Here is an 18,529-nt window from a genome sequence, read left to right as displayed (position 1 = left end):
ATCGTATCTGAAGGATACAATCTTGATATTTTGTGTCAAAAACTATACCAACTGATGAAAGGCGCAGTTAAAGGGTTAAAGAGGTATTTCCCGTTCGATATATGGATATACGTATCATGTATGATTAATATGTACCGTATCTGCAGTATAGTTCCATAAGTCTCGTGAAATAGGTATTGAAGTAGAACTGTGTCACTGTAAAATTGAAAAATTAAAAAAAAAATGTTAATGATATTATTTTCAAAATTGCTTTTTTGGAGTTAGAAATGAGGATATCACGTATCATTTGTAGTATATTGTACAAAAAAAAATCAGCCATATCGTGTCTGGAGGAGCCCAAACTTGGTATGTTTCATCAATTCTTTTTGTTTTAATTTTAAAAAAATGCCCGAAATGTAATAATGTGATATATTTTTAGAATCGCCTCAAAAAGCCCTTTCGTATGATACCACATACGATAGGTTTTGGAAAAAAAAATTTTTTCCCATACAAAAAAAAATGTTTTACCACTCCCCCCCCCCAGCGAATTTTTTTAGGAACTGCGGGTCAAAAATTTTGTTTAGGCCTCTAGTATGTGTGTGCCAAACGGCTAACCTGTACATCGATTTGCGGTATTTTTATACGAACGGGTTAGAGTATCACCCCCATCCATCAGTACTTTTAGTATGTTGTTTCAGGCACCTTTATCTACAACTATGCCAAAATACGCATACACACGAATTATTTCCCTTGAATGGCAATTTTTGGGCTTCGTTTGGTAGCCTAATTGCGATTCCTATAAGAGGAAAGAGAAAATAGTGCCATGCTTTGTCTTTATCACCGACCGGGCATTTTTAGGGTTCCGTAGCCAGATGGGATAAAATGGAACCCTTATAGATTCGTCATGTCTGTCTGTCTGTCCGTCCGTATGTCACAGCCACTTTTTTCCGAAACTATAAGAGCTATACTGTTGAAACTTGGTAAGTAGATGTATTCTGTGAACCGCATTAAGGTTTTCACACAAAATTAGAAAAAAAAACATAAATTTTGGGGGTTCCCCATAATTATTATAATTAAAACTGAAACTCAATTTTTTTTTCATCAAGCCCGTCTTGTCAAACATCAAATAGGTCTTCAAAAACGATATTGAGGTTTCTAATATCATTTTTAGGGTTCCGTACCTCAAAAGGAAAAAACGGAACCCTTACAGGATCACTCGTGCGTCTATCTGTCGTGACTATAAATCGTGTAGAGATGGGTAGCTCAGGGGATATAGATATAAAGGATATATATCTTTCTCTTTTCATGAATCACTCTTCTTGTCTTTACGAATCCGAATATATCAGTATATCCCAATATATCCGTACACTCGCACCGTCGCACCCCCGGCAAGGATTTACAAAAGTGAATAGATAGATAAGATAAGCGATGTCTATTGTCTCTTTGTCTCGGCCGCGCGTCGACGCCGTCGGTCAACCGAAGTACAATGCAATGAGTTCTATTGCTTAAAGTTTAAAAGCTTAAAGTTTTTTGGACCTAGCATGATTATTTTCGTTGTTATTATACACTAGCTGCGTTTTGTTCCTACAAAGTTAGAATTGAACTATGCATATGCAAACTAATTTAGGTCATATTTTGGTAAGTTTAAGGATTTACACCAAACGTATTTGCGATTTCCAAAATTTTGGAAATCGTTCGCTTTGCTTTGACGTTTCGACTTGAGTGTATTCCTTTAGGTATTTAATAAAATGTAAACAAACCGCAATAAGGTATTTTATTACGCAAAAATATTAAAATTCAATAACGTCAATATATTCATTTTTAAATGCAAGGTCAAGGTTATAAATAGCGCAATTCACGACGCGCAGATTTGTCAAACCTAAAGTAATAGCATGAGCATGACAATACGAACCAAAGCAAGCGCCTTCGTGAATGAATCGATCTATATCCAATATCCATCATGATACAATCATCCAAGACATCCAATATACAAAATGAAAGAAACAATCTCGCCACGGTATAATAACTACTCTAGTGTCCTCTCTCTCACTCATAACATGACGTAAAGTGAGCAAGTGCCGATAGTAACTGTATCGGCCCGATACAGTTGCGAGCGGGAGCAGTGACGCATACGGATATAAAGATATAAAAGAGTGATATATATCCCAGTGAGAGAAAGATATATATCACTCTTTTCTTTTTACTGACACATTTCGCCCATCTCTAAAATCGTGACTAAATAATATTTCTCATGTTACTCCAAAATACATCTCTAATAGGGGGGGTGAGGTGAATCACTTCTTGAACTTTTGTGAAAAATACCACATGAAAGATAATACCGCCGCTCGGATGCATTCATTGTTTAGTTGTTTACTGTCCAAGTGTGTCCGATAAGCTTACACCTGGGTCATTATTGTTGTTTTGGTAAACGCCATTATCTTAATATTAGTAACAATAGAGCACTTAAAATGTATTATAGTACTTCTTTCTAATCTGCCGTAGAAACCACGAAGATGTTTTGAAAAACTTGTAAATATTTGTCACACACTATTACGATAATACAATACCTATTAGTTAGTGGCGACTGTTTTAACCGCCTTGTTTTATATTGAAACGAAAAAAAGAATCTTAACATGATTGTTAGTGGTAAGATACAATACAACGATCACCAAATATTATGACATAAAAGTACAGTGGGAGATAATACTCATTGCCTTACCCCTCATACAAAGCAAAATATTATTATACTACGGTTTGGTCCCTACAAAATGTTACTTACCATCATCCAAACAGTAATCGGTTGTAAAATGATACAATATCAACCAGCTTCAACATGAAATAAGCTTTAAAACCAGACAATAAGTTTATATTAGATTAGCCTGCTACGGAAACATTTGTAGTTTTTACATCTAGCGCCAGGCCACGGTGACCCATACCTTGAGCCATGTCAATAACTTCTGAAATATATATATTTTTAGTATTTTTGAAATATGGATTTTTCTGTTTGCTTACAACGCGTATGTATCTAGAATTTCAGTATTTATACTGATAGTAAACCAAACTTGAGTATTTAAGACCCTGTTTTTATTTAAAAAAACTTGTTTATATTTTTTTTTACTGGCCCTGCGGAACTGTTTGAGAATGACCCATACGCTCAGTCGCTGGCCCTGAATGGGTTAAATTGTGTAATGTACGGAACCCTCGGTGCGCGAGTCCGACTCGCACTTGGCCGGTTTTTTTCATGGTCCGGTTATGGCTAGCAAGGAGGCGAAATTTATAAGAGTGAAAGAGAAAAAGGATTATGCATGAATTATGGATTATACATGAAACTGTCAATACATGAATATGTCTTTCTCTTTTCCCTGGTCGCTCGGTTTCATGTCTATAACTACGTGTATATACTGTCTATATGGGTGCCGTTGCCCTATACAGGTGGTCGGCAAACGCCGGTCGCACGCGGCTCTTTGAAAGAGATCTAGAAATGTAGATATGAAACATAATATTGATATTAATGTAGGTATCTAGTCGGTTGTGAATGCAAGTGTCATTAAAATTGTATCTAATACAAAATGTTCTGCTTCTACCTCAAAACCTGAATATTTAAATAAAGCACTGATCCCCAATACACAGTTACTGTTATCTCAAAATATTTGTCTATTATTTTGAAATATCAGTTACTTGTATTGGGGAATAATGGACACTTTAAACTTTAAGCCTACATGCGAAGTTTGAAAATGGGAGCTTACATGGCTCAAATTTTCACATTTACTAATAAATAACTAATATGGTCCTACATATGGTCCACTAATAAGCCAGACCACATTCCGCGGAGTATTCAATAAAAGCAGAATAGATGTAAGTACAATAATCAGTTTCATAAGAATAAAGAAAACCATATTCATTACTAAGGTTTTACTTTTAATTTAAATGCATGAAAGCCACAAATATATTACACAATAATTTGAATTAAAAAAACAGCAACATTACTGTTATTTAAAAATAAACTCAAATGAAAGTAACATATTTAGTCATGGAAACAAGGTACTGACTCCAATAGGCTATCTTGATAAGACAGTCTCATATTACATTATATCATTGTACACCATTCATATACTTTCATGAGTTGATTGAATACAATAATGGCAAAGTATATTAGTAAGTTTGGAGGATAGGAATTGTATACTACAGTATACAATTCCTATCCTCGAGAGTGTCATATACAAGGACACCAAAGGTCAGAATTGAAATAAATAAATAAAATATAAATCATAATTATAAGACCGACACTTACTCAATAGTGTTGTTGGTACAATGGCACTTTAATATAATTTATAAATTCAATTGTGTATAGTCCAATATGACATGATCTATAAGATATAATAAATATAACACGAACTACATCTAGGTGGGTGATACAAGCTATGTATAAGTACCATACTGAGTATGGCACTGTTGTCTGTATGTGCAATATTTGGCTGCACAAATCATTGTTATTCATAACCATCATGGCAAAACATATTTTTAGTTCCCAAATGATAAAAATCTTAGAATGCTTTCTGTTACATACATTTTACATTTACATCACATAATATGACAACACTTTTACTTTTATACAAATATACTTTATATATTACTCATTTATATTTGCCTCATTATGAAAAGACAGGATTTCTGCTGCCAAATTGCACATTATGTTACAAAGAACAACAAAATCAATCAATATACATGACAATACATTCATGACAATGAATTAATGCAAATACCAAAACCAGCTCCTAAAGTTACAATTCTGGAAATCATCAGTAGAGATCTGGAAAGCAGTCTCACTGCCATATCAAATGTGATGATATTTCTTGTGTAGCAATAAGTTTACACAACCAATGAGGGCTATCGTTTTTTTGCTCACCAGTTGGCACCTGTTGATGGTGGTCCAAAAGACTAAAGAACAGCTGTCAGTCATTGAAGTGACAAGTGACATTTGACATTTCGAACTATGGAAAAGACCACCATCTACACTAGCGCCCCTAGCGGCGAATTCATATGCGTTAGCCATCATTGGTACACCTATGATTTTGGTGCTTACAGTTGTAACTCTAGGTTCATAATAACATATCCACAAATATGTCTACAAATCCCATACTCATTAAAATATCAATTAAGCTATGACAAGTATTTCTGCGGTTTTAATGGTTTATCATCATCACTGTCAGAGAAGCAAGCAGCAAAACCACTTTTTTCTCTAAAAGAGTCTTTATTAGATTGTCCAGTTTTGTTTAGAGTTTTTCTTGCAACTCCACACTTTGATGATGGTCTCTTCTTCTTTGAACTATCTTTTGCTTCATCTGGCACTGTATTGGCCACATTAACAGTTGCCACAGTACTTTCTTGTTCAGGAAAGTCGCTACGAACATACACTGTAGGCTCTGTAAGTTTAGAGCTTCTCCCACTTCTTGTTCTGGAGACCAGTTCTGTACTCTGCAGTCTGCTGGAGTGGTTAGTTGCAGTTCTCTTATCTGAATTTAGCTTGGAGGGTTCGGTCTTCTCAGAGATGTCTATCATTAATACATCCACGGAATTATTTTTGTGCCTCTTTGGATACCTGGACCCAGTTGTACTTATTGACTGAAAAGATGTATTTAGGACACCATTTCTACTCTCACTCTTACTATTTACAAGTTTTTGCCCTTTTTTACTTTCCATAAACTTGAGTAAGGAGGTACTTTTATCAATTTTCTTGGTTCTTGATTTTTTATCAACAGTTACAAGGTTGATAATATTCTGGGAAGAGTCAGTGCTGCAGTTCATAATGTTCGTTTTTGGATCACCTGTAGCTTTGTTGATACTCACAATCAAAGATCTCTCTTCCTTGTGCCCACTATGTCTTGATTCTCTAGCCAAGTTTCTATTTTGCTTACTTCTTACCTTTCTGGGAGTTTTGGAATTTATTTTCGTGGATTTTATATAGTTTGCTGTGAACCCAGAAACATCACTGAGATCATCAAATTGACCATTTGTAATACCATTGTTTGGTCTTGGAACTGATACAGCACATGTATTAGCATTTAGTTCCTTGTTTGACATATTTATTAATTTTGTATTCTCCTCAAACTTCCCTGCCTGACACTTGGAAACAGTGGAATGATCATTGCCATTGGATGTGTGGAAAATATCAGGGGTACTGTTTAAATGGCTATTGTTATTGACAGAAGACTGAACTTTCCTCAAGCTCCTCCTAAGATTTGATGTCACCTTAGGTGTAGATGTGACCACCTTATTTTTTTTATGCAGAGCTGCACAACTGCTCTTCTTTTGTATCTTTGTTTTTTTGTTCTTGACCTGCACTGATGATTTTTTAATATTAAAATCCACGTCTGACACAAGTGTCTCCGATTCATCACTGATCACTTCACACTCGAGTTGAGGTGCGGCCTCAACATGTACATTTATTTGGTCCAATGTATCAGAATCATTGTGCAAGACAACAAGTTTCGTTTTTTTCTTCTCGGGCTCTCCTTGTTCTTCAGGACTAGCTGAGTGAAGAGGCGCACGAGAACACTGTGGCTGCACACGCCGCAGGGGGTTGTTGTAACCTGCTAAGCACGGCGCGCGTTTTGTTACAATCCAATAAGTGATTTCGTCCATGTTGTTCATAAAGGGAGAGTCTGACACGACTCGTGGCAAAGGCGCTCGGGGAGAGGGCCGCGGCTCGGGGCGGCGGCGAGGAGAGGCGCTGACGCCGCAAGCGAGCATGGCGCCGCCTTCCAGAGCGCCGGGAGCCAGCACTCGCCCAGGGCCCGCATAGCGACCGCCAGGCCCGCCAACCCGCATCCCTCCGTCTCCGAACTTACGCTTGACCCCGCAGGCCCATGCCTGCGGTGTCGAAACAACGTCTTGTCCATTCTCAATATATCGATCACATTCCATAAACCTGCAAGCATAAATATACGGGTGAAGAGAGTCCAGGCAGTACGTGGACGCCAAGTGTCCCAAGGGCAAATATACAATACTCACTTTATTATACTCGTCCGTTTCGGCGAGGAGAGGTCCAGCTCCAGGTGAAACGGAAATTCCAATGGAGACAAATGTCATCACCGGGCGGCGGTGGAGCACCAGGCTACACTACGACGGTCACAATATACGATGTTGTTATGACTCTGCGACAACTAAATCATTAAAATGTCGAAATAAATGGCACAAAACTACGTAATTTTACAAAATTATATATTCCTACGAGTTTTAGATGCTTTTTCACTACGATTTGACGCAACAACAATGGGAAGGAAGATGGCGCCCCGATGGTGATGTGTGGCTAGAAGTAAATAATAACGGTCAAGCGTCGCGTCTTGACTTTTTTTAACAAGTATTTTTTTTAAGGGCATGTAACATGCATGTAATAATTATAAGAAAGTAGTCCCTGACATCAACTCCCATTACATGTAAATGAAAAAAATTGCCAATCTGATAAGTCCATGATCAGTCAATATAGTTGGTCAAACCAATTTGTCAGTCAGTAACAACCAGGAAAATTATACTCATCCCTTTCTTTTGGGCGCTAATACTAGTCTAAGACAAAGATAGTATGAACAGCGGCTATTACGTATAATTACGTCAATGGTGTGCTTTCCTGCCCGTCATGTGCACGGGTCTTCGCAAATAAAATCGGCTACGCGAGCCCACAAACGGGGCTGAAACAGTCGCCGTGGCCGAAACCGGTCGGGAGAGTATATAGTATGTGATAGTATGATTCTCTGAATTCTCTCTGTCTATGTTTGAAAATTGAAATGGGACAATCCTTTGACAAACTATAAAATGGCTAAGATGCCAACAATTCATATTTTTTCTTTAAGCTCTCTCCACACGCGGCGCGAAGCCGCGATCGACTGTGAAGGGTGCTTAAAGTTAAAACAGTCATATAGACTATGGATGGTATAGAAAGGATGCCAATCTCTTATGGCAGAATCGTTGCAAAAGTGACCGCTTTCAGCTTTAAATAATAGTTCCTAATCTCTCCGGTGGCGCTAGTTAGGCTCTGGGACATGAGTATAACATGAACCATATAAGGCAACAAATAACCCTACTAAATTACGTAAGTTGTTTTTGGTAGTATTTCGGCGTATGGTGGCGCCGCCTAATTACTGTTTTTTGGTGGATACTTTTCATACATAGAGATTTGGCTCCTTTATATAGTCTCCATGATATAGACTACCGCACCGCGACCTTGGTGCTGTCAAAATATCTCCTTCTCGCTCTAACTTATAGCTGCGTCCTTAACGCACGTACGGCGACCACCTTACTTAAGCGAGGTTTAGACTAGCAAGAACTTGCATGCAATTTACGTTACATTGCTGACTACTAAGGTAAACTGCATTCAAAATGTTTATCAGGTGCCGCAATGTAATGAAAATTGCATGCAAGTTCTTGCTAGTCTAAACCTCACTTAACACACTATCGATGAGTGCGCAGCACCGAACCGAAGTCACTGTGCGGTGTGGTACTCTGTTACGACTTTCTGGCATTATGATATTAACCCATTACCAGGCTGATACTTCAAAAATGACAATCGAATGTCAGTCTTACTCATCGAAAATAGAACACATGTTTGAAGTGCCGTATGTGGGAAATATATATCCCTTAGCCTGGTAAATTCTCAAAAAAACTGTATACAAAACGCAAATTAAAAAAATATTTAAATGACACTGATGACAGTGACACTGACATTTTACATGACAGTAGTACGCCATTTTCGCGCCATGCCGTCCATGTTTGTGTCATATGTGAATTGAATCTGTGTGGACTGTGTGTTGATTTTTATCAATCAGGATTAGTGTGAGGTGAAGAAAGACGCTGTATTATAAATATTTTCTTTTTACAGATGATAATTATCTGTTTGTGTTAAATGTAGTTTTTCGACTAAAAAATACAATGAACGACCTCCAGTATCTCATCGATAGACAATTTGGCATAAGTACGTTGTTTAAATCGTTACAATAACGGGCACTATTTTGCAACGTTTTCTTATTCACGCTAACTTTGTAGGCAGCCGCTATAACTACGACAACGTGCTCAAGCGACTGGTGGTGAACGGTGCGGAGTGTTTTTACGGGCTGCAGCCTTCGAGTGCGGTTCCCGCAGCCTCACTCGATCAGCAGGACCCACCAATCTTTGCATGCCGATTCTCTGAGGCTGCCGGCTATGAAAACATCTTAGCCTTAGCTAATGAAGACGGGAAAGTGGCTATTCAGGTATTTTTTTTAATCAATATCACTATAGCATATCTAAATAGTCTAAATACTGTTAGTGTGTATTACATTTTTTTAATGTAAACAAGCCTGATCCATTTGCTTTATTTTAAATAGTTAATGAGATTGCCATGATTTTATTTTATATTCACTTATTATTTGATCTAAAAGGATTTTCAGAAATGTATGACTACAGTCCATAAAGTCTAGCTTGTATTGCTAGAATCTGGAACATTCTGGATAAAATTTTAATTTAGTTATAAGTGTCCATTGTATACCCGAATTGGGTTACCGTTGAAACTCACATGTATCACACCACATAACACCTCTGTAACACGGTTGTACAATAAAGCAATATCTTATCTTATCTTATCTTATCTAACTACACCAGTGTGACACTTCCACTTCAATCAGGGTTTATGTTATAAAACTTCAAATGTTATAGAATAAAAATTCCAACTCAAAGATTCTGACTAAATTACAATAGCAGCAAGCAAACACTCAAATTGCACAATAATGAATGATAATCCAATATTATACAGTAACCAGGAATATAATTGTATATGTGTTGTAAATGTACTAAATGTGTTACTATGGCTAAATGTACTACCTAACAGATTTTACCTGCTTTTCTACTTATTTTTTGTAATAATCGATCATATTCATATCGATCCTCTGTTCTTGTGCTGTATGAACTTGTACATGTGTAATTAAGTTGGGCAATAAGCTTGTTATATTTTATTCCGTTTCTATAAGTGAAAACCTATAATTGGCTATCTAATTCTGTTGTAGTTTGTTGATATGTTTAGCGCTGTTGGTTTTCCATGTACCAAAATAAAATAAAAAATAAAATAAAAATGATTTTAATAATTTATGACACACTGAGCCACAACCACATCCTCTGGAAATTTGCTCCAAACCATCACTATTTAGTTGCTCCGGAAGTGTCTTACCATGAAATCTATGGCTTTCTAGCTTCAGTTGATGACCGCTCAGATCCTCCAAGGTGTCTGACTTCATGCAATCCTAAAAAATATATCATATAAAAGCTGGTATTTTGACAAAATAGGAAAATTGGGAAATTTATTCTTGTTTTATGTTTCCTTTCTGGAAATTTATAAGTTTCTGACCATGCATGTGAAATTAATTCAATTGTTTGCCCAAGCAACAAAGAAATATTTTTTGCATCAAACTTTCATTCACTTTTGTTGCAAATGTTTGCCTAACTAAAATTGAGCCAGTTTGCAGATTTCTGGTAGCCTGAGGCCTCAGAAGACTAAAAACCTAACTATAACAAACCACCACCCTAAAAGTTATCTCAATAGGCCCTCAATCTTGCATCTTTGATAGTTGATATTGTCACTTGCAAGTGTACTGTGAAACATGGCAACTTTGGGAACACCCAATAATTCCGAAATATGTTTTTCCGAATTTCATAAGCCCCATTTTCATAATCCCGATTTTTTATAAGTCCGAAATATCAAAATTACGATTTTTAAAAACACGATGGAAGAAAATCACGAATGTGTTATTTCCGAAAATTTAAAATCCGATTGTCATTTGACCGAAAGCTTAAAGTTCCGATTTAACACTTTTCCGAAAAAATGTTTTTCCGAATTCTTAAATTCCGAAAAACCATTGTCCGATCGGAAATAAAATAATTCGGAATTCAGAAATTCGGTCTTATGTAAGGTCGGAAAAATGAATTCATAATATTCAAATGAAGACACGTTTCGTTTTAGTAATTCGGTATTCAGAAATTCGGTCTTTTGTAAGGTCGGAAAACTGAAATTCGTGATATTCAAAAGAAGACTCACGTTTTAGTAATTATTACGGGTGCCTGTCGTGCCGCGTCACGTTAAATTCGGCATAAATAAATTCGGCAGAACTGCGACCCTCAAGATAACGAACTGTTGCCAGAAAAGTGGGTTACGTCACAGATTAATAAATAGTTACTACGTAACAGATACATCATTCCCATACTAAAGCGAAAATACCTACGCTATAATAGCCTACAAAATCTTAATAATAATAGCTGCTGCTCAGGACAGACTGCCTTGCTCGCCGTGCGAGTCACGTGCCAACGCGTCATCGTAAGAATGCGCTAGGGTTGTACTGTTAATTATGTTATTATTGTAATAAAACGAATGTTTCGAATCAACCATTAACCGCAACCGCAGCCAAATAACACAAGATCCTACTAATAGTGTTGTGTTCCTGCTGGTGAGTAAGGTTGCCAGAGCTCGAGGGAGAGGAGTGTTAGGGTCGGCATCGCGCATGTAACTCCTCTGGAGTTGCAGGCGTACATAGGCTATGGAGAATGCTTAACATCAGGCTTGCCGTATGCTTGTTTGCCACTGTACTGCTTTGAACTGCAACCCCACACAGAAGGGACCTGCTTACAGAAAATGGGTGTGACAAAGTGATATGGATTTGAAGGCTACCTTATTATCTACTAATGTTTAAAGCGCATAATTGTGTAGAAAACTGGTGTTTGTGAGTGTGTATATTATGTAAAATAGGAAATGTTAAAAGGCATTTCTGCTTACTTTAACGACGTAGGTACCTTCATGTATTTAACAATAAATTCGGAATATCGTTATTCGGAAATTTAAAAATTGGGATATTTAAAATAGGAATAACGTCAATTCGGAATAAAAAAAATCGAAATGGAATTCGGAATTCGTGATTTCAAAAATCGTAAATGTTAAATTCGGCGTTTTTCACTGTCGGAATTGTTATAATCGGAATTATGTGGTTCGGAATTTTGAATTTCGGAATAATGGCAATTCGGAATTCGTGATTTCAAAAATCGTAAGTAAGTGTTAAATTCGGTGTTTGTCACCATCCGAATTGTTATAATCGGAATTATGTGATTCGGAATTTACAAAACTCGGCTTTTGGGAAATATAAATCTTCGTGATTTTCATCATTTGTAATTACGACAGTCGGAATTTTGATAGGTCGAGCATTTAAAAATCGGAATAATAAAATTCGGCATTCTGAAATTCGGCATAACGTTTTTCGGAATTATGTAGTGTACCCGGCAACTTTACCTTCTGTAGTAACTTTACCATGTGGTACTTAATAGAAATATCTGATAGAAATCCAAAAATATATATTTATAATATATTAAGGTTTCTTTAAGCTATTTATATTAAGTATTACTTAAAATGAGCTATTTCTAGTAAGTAATACCATACTATAATAGATGAAGTTACCACAGAAGGTAAAGTTGCCAAGTTTGATGGTATGTGTTAAGATTTCTGTTTTGGGTGGCAAAGGACCATATGGATTATGGAAATCTATGCACATCCTATGGAAATCATTGGGAGAGACCTACATCCATAATCCATATTAGTGTACATAATTTGACTGATGTGATAATAATGATTTCTATTTTTATAAGATCCCTAGATACCCCTTTGAATGTAAACTACGTTTACAAGGTTAATTCAGGATTGTGTTATGTTTAATACAAATGCTATATTGTTTTTTTTATCTGGTTTTTATTGAGGCTTTGGACACTAGGTGAACATATCAGCCTCATGGGTGCTTTCATAGTTCCCTACTCAAGGGAGAGGTCAATAAAGTGGTAAACACTGATTGCTTTGTCCGATATAGGCTCTGCCAACCAACAATTGATCTGTCCATTGTGCATGGAGCCCAGACTACCAAAAAATATTTTTCTCAAGTCCGAATTCCGGACGCGTTCCAACAACACCGGAGACAAGTCATCAGTCTTCTGACACCCATCATGCACAGAAACTTGTTTGTAGGGATGTGTCCGGACCGGACTCAGAAAAATGCTATATTGTGAAAATAAGTCAACAACTTGCCTATACGGCGTGTGCAGCCACAGGTGTTCTGAGATAATTCTCAGATTATAATTTCTATCTACTCATGTTGCAGGATACTTCAAAGATAAGCTTCACAGGAGCCCTAGAAAGCTTCCAGTGCCACAACAATGCAGTGTTTGACTTGGCCTGGGCACCTCGCTCCCTCAGCTTTGTTACTGTCTCAGGTAAGATTGTTTTAGGCTTGTGCCTGCTCATACACTACAGAGAGCGCTCCACTTTCGGTAAATCGGTCAAACAAACTAGTTCGGTCTTTTAGTTCCTTTAGTTCAGTTCGGTTGTATAACTTGTTGAGAGCCGGAAATGAATAGGAATCAGTTTTACACTCTTTTTTTTCCAATCTTTGGTAACTAAATATAATTCAAGTTGAACGATATGATTATGTCGATATTAAACATTGAAACACCTTAACACAATAAAAAAAATTAAAATATAAAGAAAAATATTTGATTTCCCTTCATACTTTTCGGGCTTTGGCGTGTCACGTCGTTCTTTTACCTCGTTCGCACTTGCATTGTGAAACGTTTTCTGTTTCACTGAGTCAAGCGCTCTCCAATCCCACCAAACTAAAGGACCTAAAGACCGATTAAGAGTGTGCAAAAAGATTTAGTTCTTTTCGGTTTTGGTCCTTCACGGGATTTCATTCTTCACAGAAAGTTCTTAGTTTGTGACCGACACAAGCCTAGTTTTTCTTGACAGTGGTACCCCATTACCAAAGATAGATATAACTCCGTAATAGATAGATACAGTCTAAGGAAAAAACGTGCCTCGAAAATCACGAAAATTTGATTCTCGATCAGATGGCGCCACTAGTTTTGGCCTACACTCGTATAGAGGGCGTTGACTGTTTCGTTTGTTATTTATAATTTTACCGCATACCAGTGAAAGAACATGGGTCAAAATCATATAAAAATAATTAATGCAAATAAAAAAATCATTTATCCATATTTAAATACATTTTATCATATTTTATAAATATTTATTTTTAGTTTTAAAGTGTGTCGACAGATGGCAGTGAATTTACTGGGGTTACAAAATTTACTATGACAGTACCGCTCTAGTATAAGACATGCCCATTACCTATGGCCATGGGTGCTTACTATTTATCATGTTACAAGCCTTGAGTTCTTGCAGTGCAGTGTCAGTTACCATTAAGAACACAAAATTTGTGTAGGTAGCTTGATTTTGAGTATTTACAAACATTATTAATTTCTGACGCTAACCTCTTCCCATTTATTCCAACCATACCACCATTTATCCTAACTGCACAGCCGCCATAAAACTCGTCTTCTGGCCCGTCCTTCGATGTACAAATAGGAGTTAAACAAGGAAATCCGCTATCGCCGAAGCTTGTCACCAGCACTTTAGAGCACGTGTTCCAAAAACTTGCGCTGCGTTGGGGAAGAGGGGCTTGATTGTCGGGGAGAGGAGGCTGACCAACCTTCGCTTCGCCGACGATATAGTCTTGTTTTCCTCATCTTCATCTGAGTTACGTCATATGCTAGAAGACCTTAGCAACTCAAGCCTCGAGGTTGGACTGTTGGACTGAAGATAAATATCTCAAAGACCAAGGTCATAACTAATAGCACAAAACGTGGGTTTGAGATAAACGGAGAACACATCGCATATTTCCAGGAATACCTTTATTTTGGCCAAAATAGTCTCTTTCCAGGCGCGACAGGACAAAGAAGTCCAAAGACGCACCGAAAACGCCTGGAAAAGCTATTGGTCAATGAAACACCTGATGAAGGAAAACCTACCTCTGTCACTCAAACGTAGTCTACGTTGGACCTACATGGACGTGTGCGTACTTCCAGTTCTCACCTATGGTGCTCAGACCTGATCTTTGACGGAAGCTCAGAAGTTCAAACTCGGGGTTTGCCAGAGAGCTATGGAGCGCAGCATATGAGGTGTAAAATAATTTTTAAGAAAAAAAAACCGACTTCAATGGGGGATGCCGCTGAAAGTACCCTTATTGTTGATGGTGCACTCTTAGATTCCAGACAATGAAATGAAAAAGACAGCATCTTTTGCCTAATTATGTAGAAAAGAAGGTAAAACGACCCACTTTTCTAGTAGCATTTCGTTTTTGTAAGGGTCGCAGTTCTAACCTAACCTAACCTACTTTTCTGATAGCATTTCGTTTCTGTAAGGGTCACAGCTCTAACCTAACCTACTTTTCTGATAGCAGTTCTGTTCTGTGAGAATCGCAGTTCAAAAAACCCACCCACCAACCTAACCCACTTTTCTAGTAGCATTTCCGGGTCCGGGTCTGGGTCCGGATCCGAGTCCGGGTCCGTGTCCGGCTGTCGGGTCCAAGTTTGGGTCAGAGTTCGGTCCGGGTCTGAGTTAAGGTCCATGTTCAGACCCGGGTCCGAGTCCGGGTCCAAGTTTAGGTCTGGGTCCATAGGGAAGAAAACAAATCGCCAAACGTGAACTATGTGTCATTGAAGAGTTCCATTCTGATCATCATCAGCAGTTCCACTTCATCCAATGTCACTTTTTAAAATGTAAATGCTAGATTTGTTGATGAAAATACAAAAATCACTATATGTATGCCTTTCACATTTGAGGAGTTCCCTCGGTTCCTCGTGGGTCTCATCATCCCCAATACACTCAACCCAAACCCCCAATCCGTATTACCCAGAGTAATATGTATAGTATATCAAATCAAAACAGAGGGGCACCTTTTTCCAGGGCTAGCTTTATATATTATATTATATTATACATATATTATATTGTTTAAATTAATACACTAGCAGCTGAAAGCTGATGCGTGTATATCACTGCACTTGCTTTTTTTAAATATCTAGTATATTATGAGTGGAAAGAATTCTGCAGTACAATGATGAAGTAAGACTGCAAACCATGTATCTAACAAAATGAATTCTTGTTTTCCAGGAGATCATACAGCCAGTTTATGGGATGTGTCTGAGAGCACTCCAAAGCGTGTCCTCGTATTCTCCAACCACACACGCTCAGTCAAGACAGCTGTTTTCCGCCCTAACGAGCCCTCGGTTTTTGCTACGGGGGCTCGAGATGGACACATCCTTGTTTGGGATGTGAGGTGCGGGCAACCCGCTGTTGTTGTTAAACCCGACAACTGCCTCATGAACTGCCACTCCTCGTTCACACCAAAAACACCAGGTTCACATACCAAAAGGCCCCGACTTGATAACCATAGGTCCATCAGCATCACTGGTCTAGTTTTTCAAGACGACACAACCCTAATATCATGCGGCGAATGCGACGGTAACATCAAGGTGTGGGATTTAAGAAAGAATTATACTATTTATAAAAGAGAACCACTACCAAAACATTCTATACCATATTGTGGAAGTTCGACAAAGAATGGTTACACAAATCTCATCATTGACGATGCTAGGATGAGACTCTACGCCAGCTGCATGGATAACGTAATTTACTGCTTTAATATTTCAACGTATAATTCGCTGCCAGAGCAAAGATACGTCGGCCATGAAAATAGCACATTTTACATTAAAACTAGTCTTAGCCCTGACAGTATGTATTTAGTTTCAGGCAGTAGCGATAAGAACGCTTACATTTGGAATGTAAAATACTCTGAGCCGGTTGTAAAGTTGGTTGGACACTGGGCCGAGGTCACGTGCCCTGCGTGGTGTCAGAAGGGTGACATGAAGATCGTCACTTGCAGTGACGACGCACGACACAAGATCTGGAGAATAGGGAAAGAGTTTGTATCGGATCATGAACGGAACATAGAACTGAAGGGGCACGCCGAGGTCGTCCCAAGGACTGACATAACCACTCTACCAAAGTGGGGCACTCTGGACCGAACACCCAGCTCATTAAAGCGGAAATTGGTGACAACTCCAGGCTCATATAGCTCTAAACGCATGCGTTCAGACAGTACTTCAATAAGAAAAACTAAGAGATGTTTAACAGATCTGATGAACGTTTCCAGAGAGGCAGATGATGCCGAAATCCTAGTTAAGCGGTTAAAGCTGGATATGGTCCCTGAGGATGACGAGCCGAAGTTGCTTCCTGCCGGCATTAAGAGGCACAGTGATGTGTTAGACAACACCAGTTCTGTACCCTTATCCTTTGATTCAGGTCAAATGTCGAGTGATTGGAACTATATAGCACCGAAAGCTGGCACTTCATTTATGACACCCACCAAAAACTATGAAAAGAAGGTATTCAGGAAACTGTCTCCAAAATCACCTAAGACTATCACGCCACCTTCAATGCCTAGTTGTTCACCAGTAAGCGTTTCTCCTACTAAACTTAGAATAATAAGTTTCAATACTCCCACAAAAAATTTACCTAATTTTGTTCTTGATGGACAAGCTCCACATTTAAGACTGATGTCACCTGTCAAGAAGAAACAGGACACCACTAACTGGCTCACACGTATCGTGCGAGAAAAAAAAGGAAAAAATGGCAATCCGGAAGACGTGGTTGCGCCGCTTAGTCCTAAAGAGAATATACCTGTTAGAAGGAATTCAGTAACAGAAAAAACACCCAAATCTGGCAAAAAATCTAGAACGCTGCTAACGTATTTCTCAGTTGCCAATAAAGATAAATAAAGTCATCATATCATACACAGATTCTGTGATGTATATCGCAGAGATGTTAATTTGAATATCTGTGAAAAATTACCTTTATAACAATATTCCTATATATTGATCTAGAATTCTAGACAATTAGAAAAGGTTGCGCTTGATAGTCAGGCCCCACATCTAAGACTAGTTATTAGGTACCAAGCTGTATAAAAATAATTACCACGAATATACTGGCCGCCGATATTTGCCCTATTTTAGACATCGAGTATTGGTCTCGAAGTCGCATGAGCGTGTTCCTAGTAAAATAGTTTATACACTACTAATGTAAAGTGGAGTTCAATAGAAATAGCAAATAATGTAAATGAATACGTAAATTTTTGTTAAAAAGCTACAGGGACGCATATATTTTTTCTTTCGGAGCAATTATTTCTGAAATTATTATCATCAAAAAATAGTTGTTGGAGACCATTATTCGTTTTTAAAGACCTATTCAACGACAACGGCAACCCACGCCATAAGGTTAAAGCAAAAAGGTTAAGGTTAAAGAACATGGCACTTAGCTTATCCTGGCACGGCCTTTCTGGCGAAGTCAATTTTATATTTAATGACTATATGTGTATTTAGCAAACACATGTTGGCCCGAAACGAAGACTTAGGTATTTTAGAATTAAATCAAAATAGAAAGTACTAAGCCCCCTTTTATACGAAATGAACTGATATTGTGATTAATGCTAATTTGATGAGTAAGAGAGCTTTTTAGTTATAACCAAGCATTTTATTGAGGAACGTAAGTAATTATTTAAGCGCATAGAATAGAATGGACTATGAGTAGGTAGGTATGAATGTACGTGAAAAAATATTTGTTCCTCATCGGAAATTTTATTTAAATATAGTTTTGTGTATAATTAAT

The 18,529-nt window shown here is 37.8% G+C and overlaps 2 protein-coding genes across 2 annotated transcripts; one reads left to right on the top strand and one right to left on the bottom strand.

The window, feature by feature from the left end:
* Window positions 1-3,876: 3,876 nt before the first annotated feature.
* LOC134741498 (uncharacterized) lies at window positions 3,877-7,291 on the bottom strand. Its single transcript, XM_063674298.1, has 2 exons — window positions 6,991-7,291; window positions 3,877-6,907 (listed from the first exon to the last, which is right to left on the bottom strand). The coding sequence occupies exon 2, from the start codon at window positions 6,901-6,903 to the stop codon at window positions 5,140-5,142; it is 1,764 nt and encodes a 587-aa protein (XP_063530368.1). The 5' UTR covers window positions 6,904-6,907; window positions 6,991-7,291; the 3' UTR covers window positions 3,877-5,139.
* Window positions 7,292-8,735: 1,444 nt separating this feature from the next.
* Window positions 8,736-18,529, top strand: LOC134741491 (protein lethal(2)denticleless). The gene is made up of 4 exons (XM_063674286.1): window positions 8,736-8,944; window positions 9,016-9,221; window positions 13,131-13,242; window positions 15,977-18,529. The coding sequence occupies exons 1-4, from the start codon at window positions 8,902-8,904 to the stop codon at window positions 17,641-17,643; spliced, it is 2,028 nt and encodes a 675-aa protein (XP_063530356.1). The 5' UTR covers window positions 8,736-8,901; the 3' UTR covers window positions 17,644-18,529.

The sequence above is a fragment of the Cydia strobilella genome, chromosome 1 (genome assembly GCF_947568885.1).
Source record: "Cydia strobilella chromosome 1, ilCydStro3.1, whole genome shotgun sequence".
Lineage (NCBI taxonomy): Eukaryota > Metazoa > Arthropoda > Insecta > Lepidoptera > Tortricidae > Cydia > Cydia strobilella.
This window is presented reverse-complemented; position numbering and strand designations above follow the sequence as displayed.

Coding starts and splice junctions, on each gene's coding strand:
- LOC134741498 (XM_063674298.1), bottom strand. CDS start 6,903: ATGGAATGTGATCGATATATTGAGAATGGACAAGACGTTGTTTCGACA.
- LOC134741491 (XM_063674286.1), top strand. CDS start 8,902: ATGAACGACCTCCAGTATCTCATCGATAGACAATTTGGCATAA. Junction 8,945..9,015: donor CGATAGACAATTTGGCATAA/GTACGTTGTTTA, acceptor CTAACTTTGTAG/GCAGCCGCTATAACTACGAC. Junction 9,222..13,130: donor ACGGGAAAGTGGCTATTCAG/GTATTTTTTTTA, acceptor CTCATGTTGCAG/GATACTTCAAAGATAAGCTT.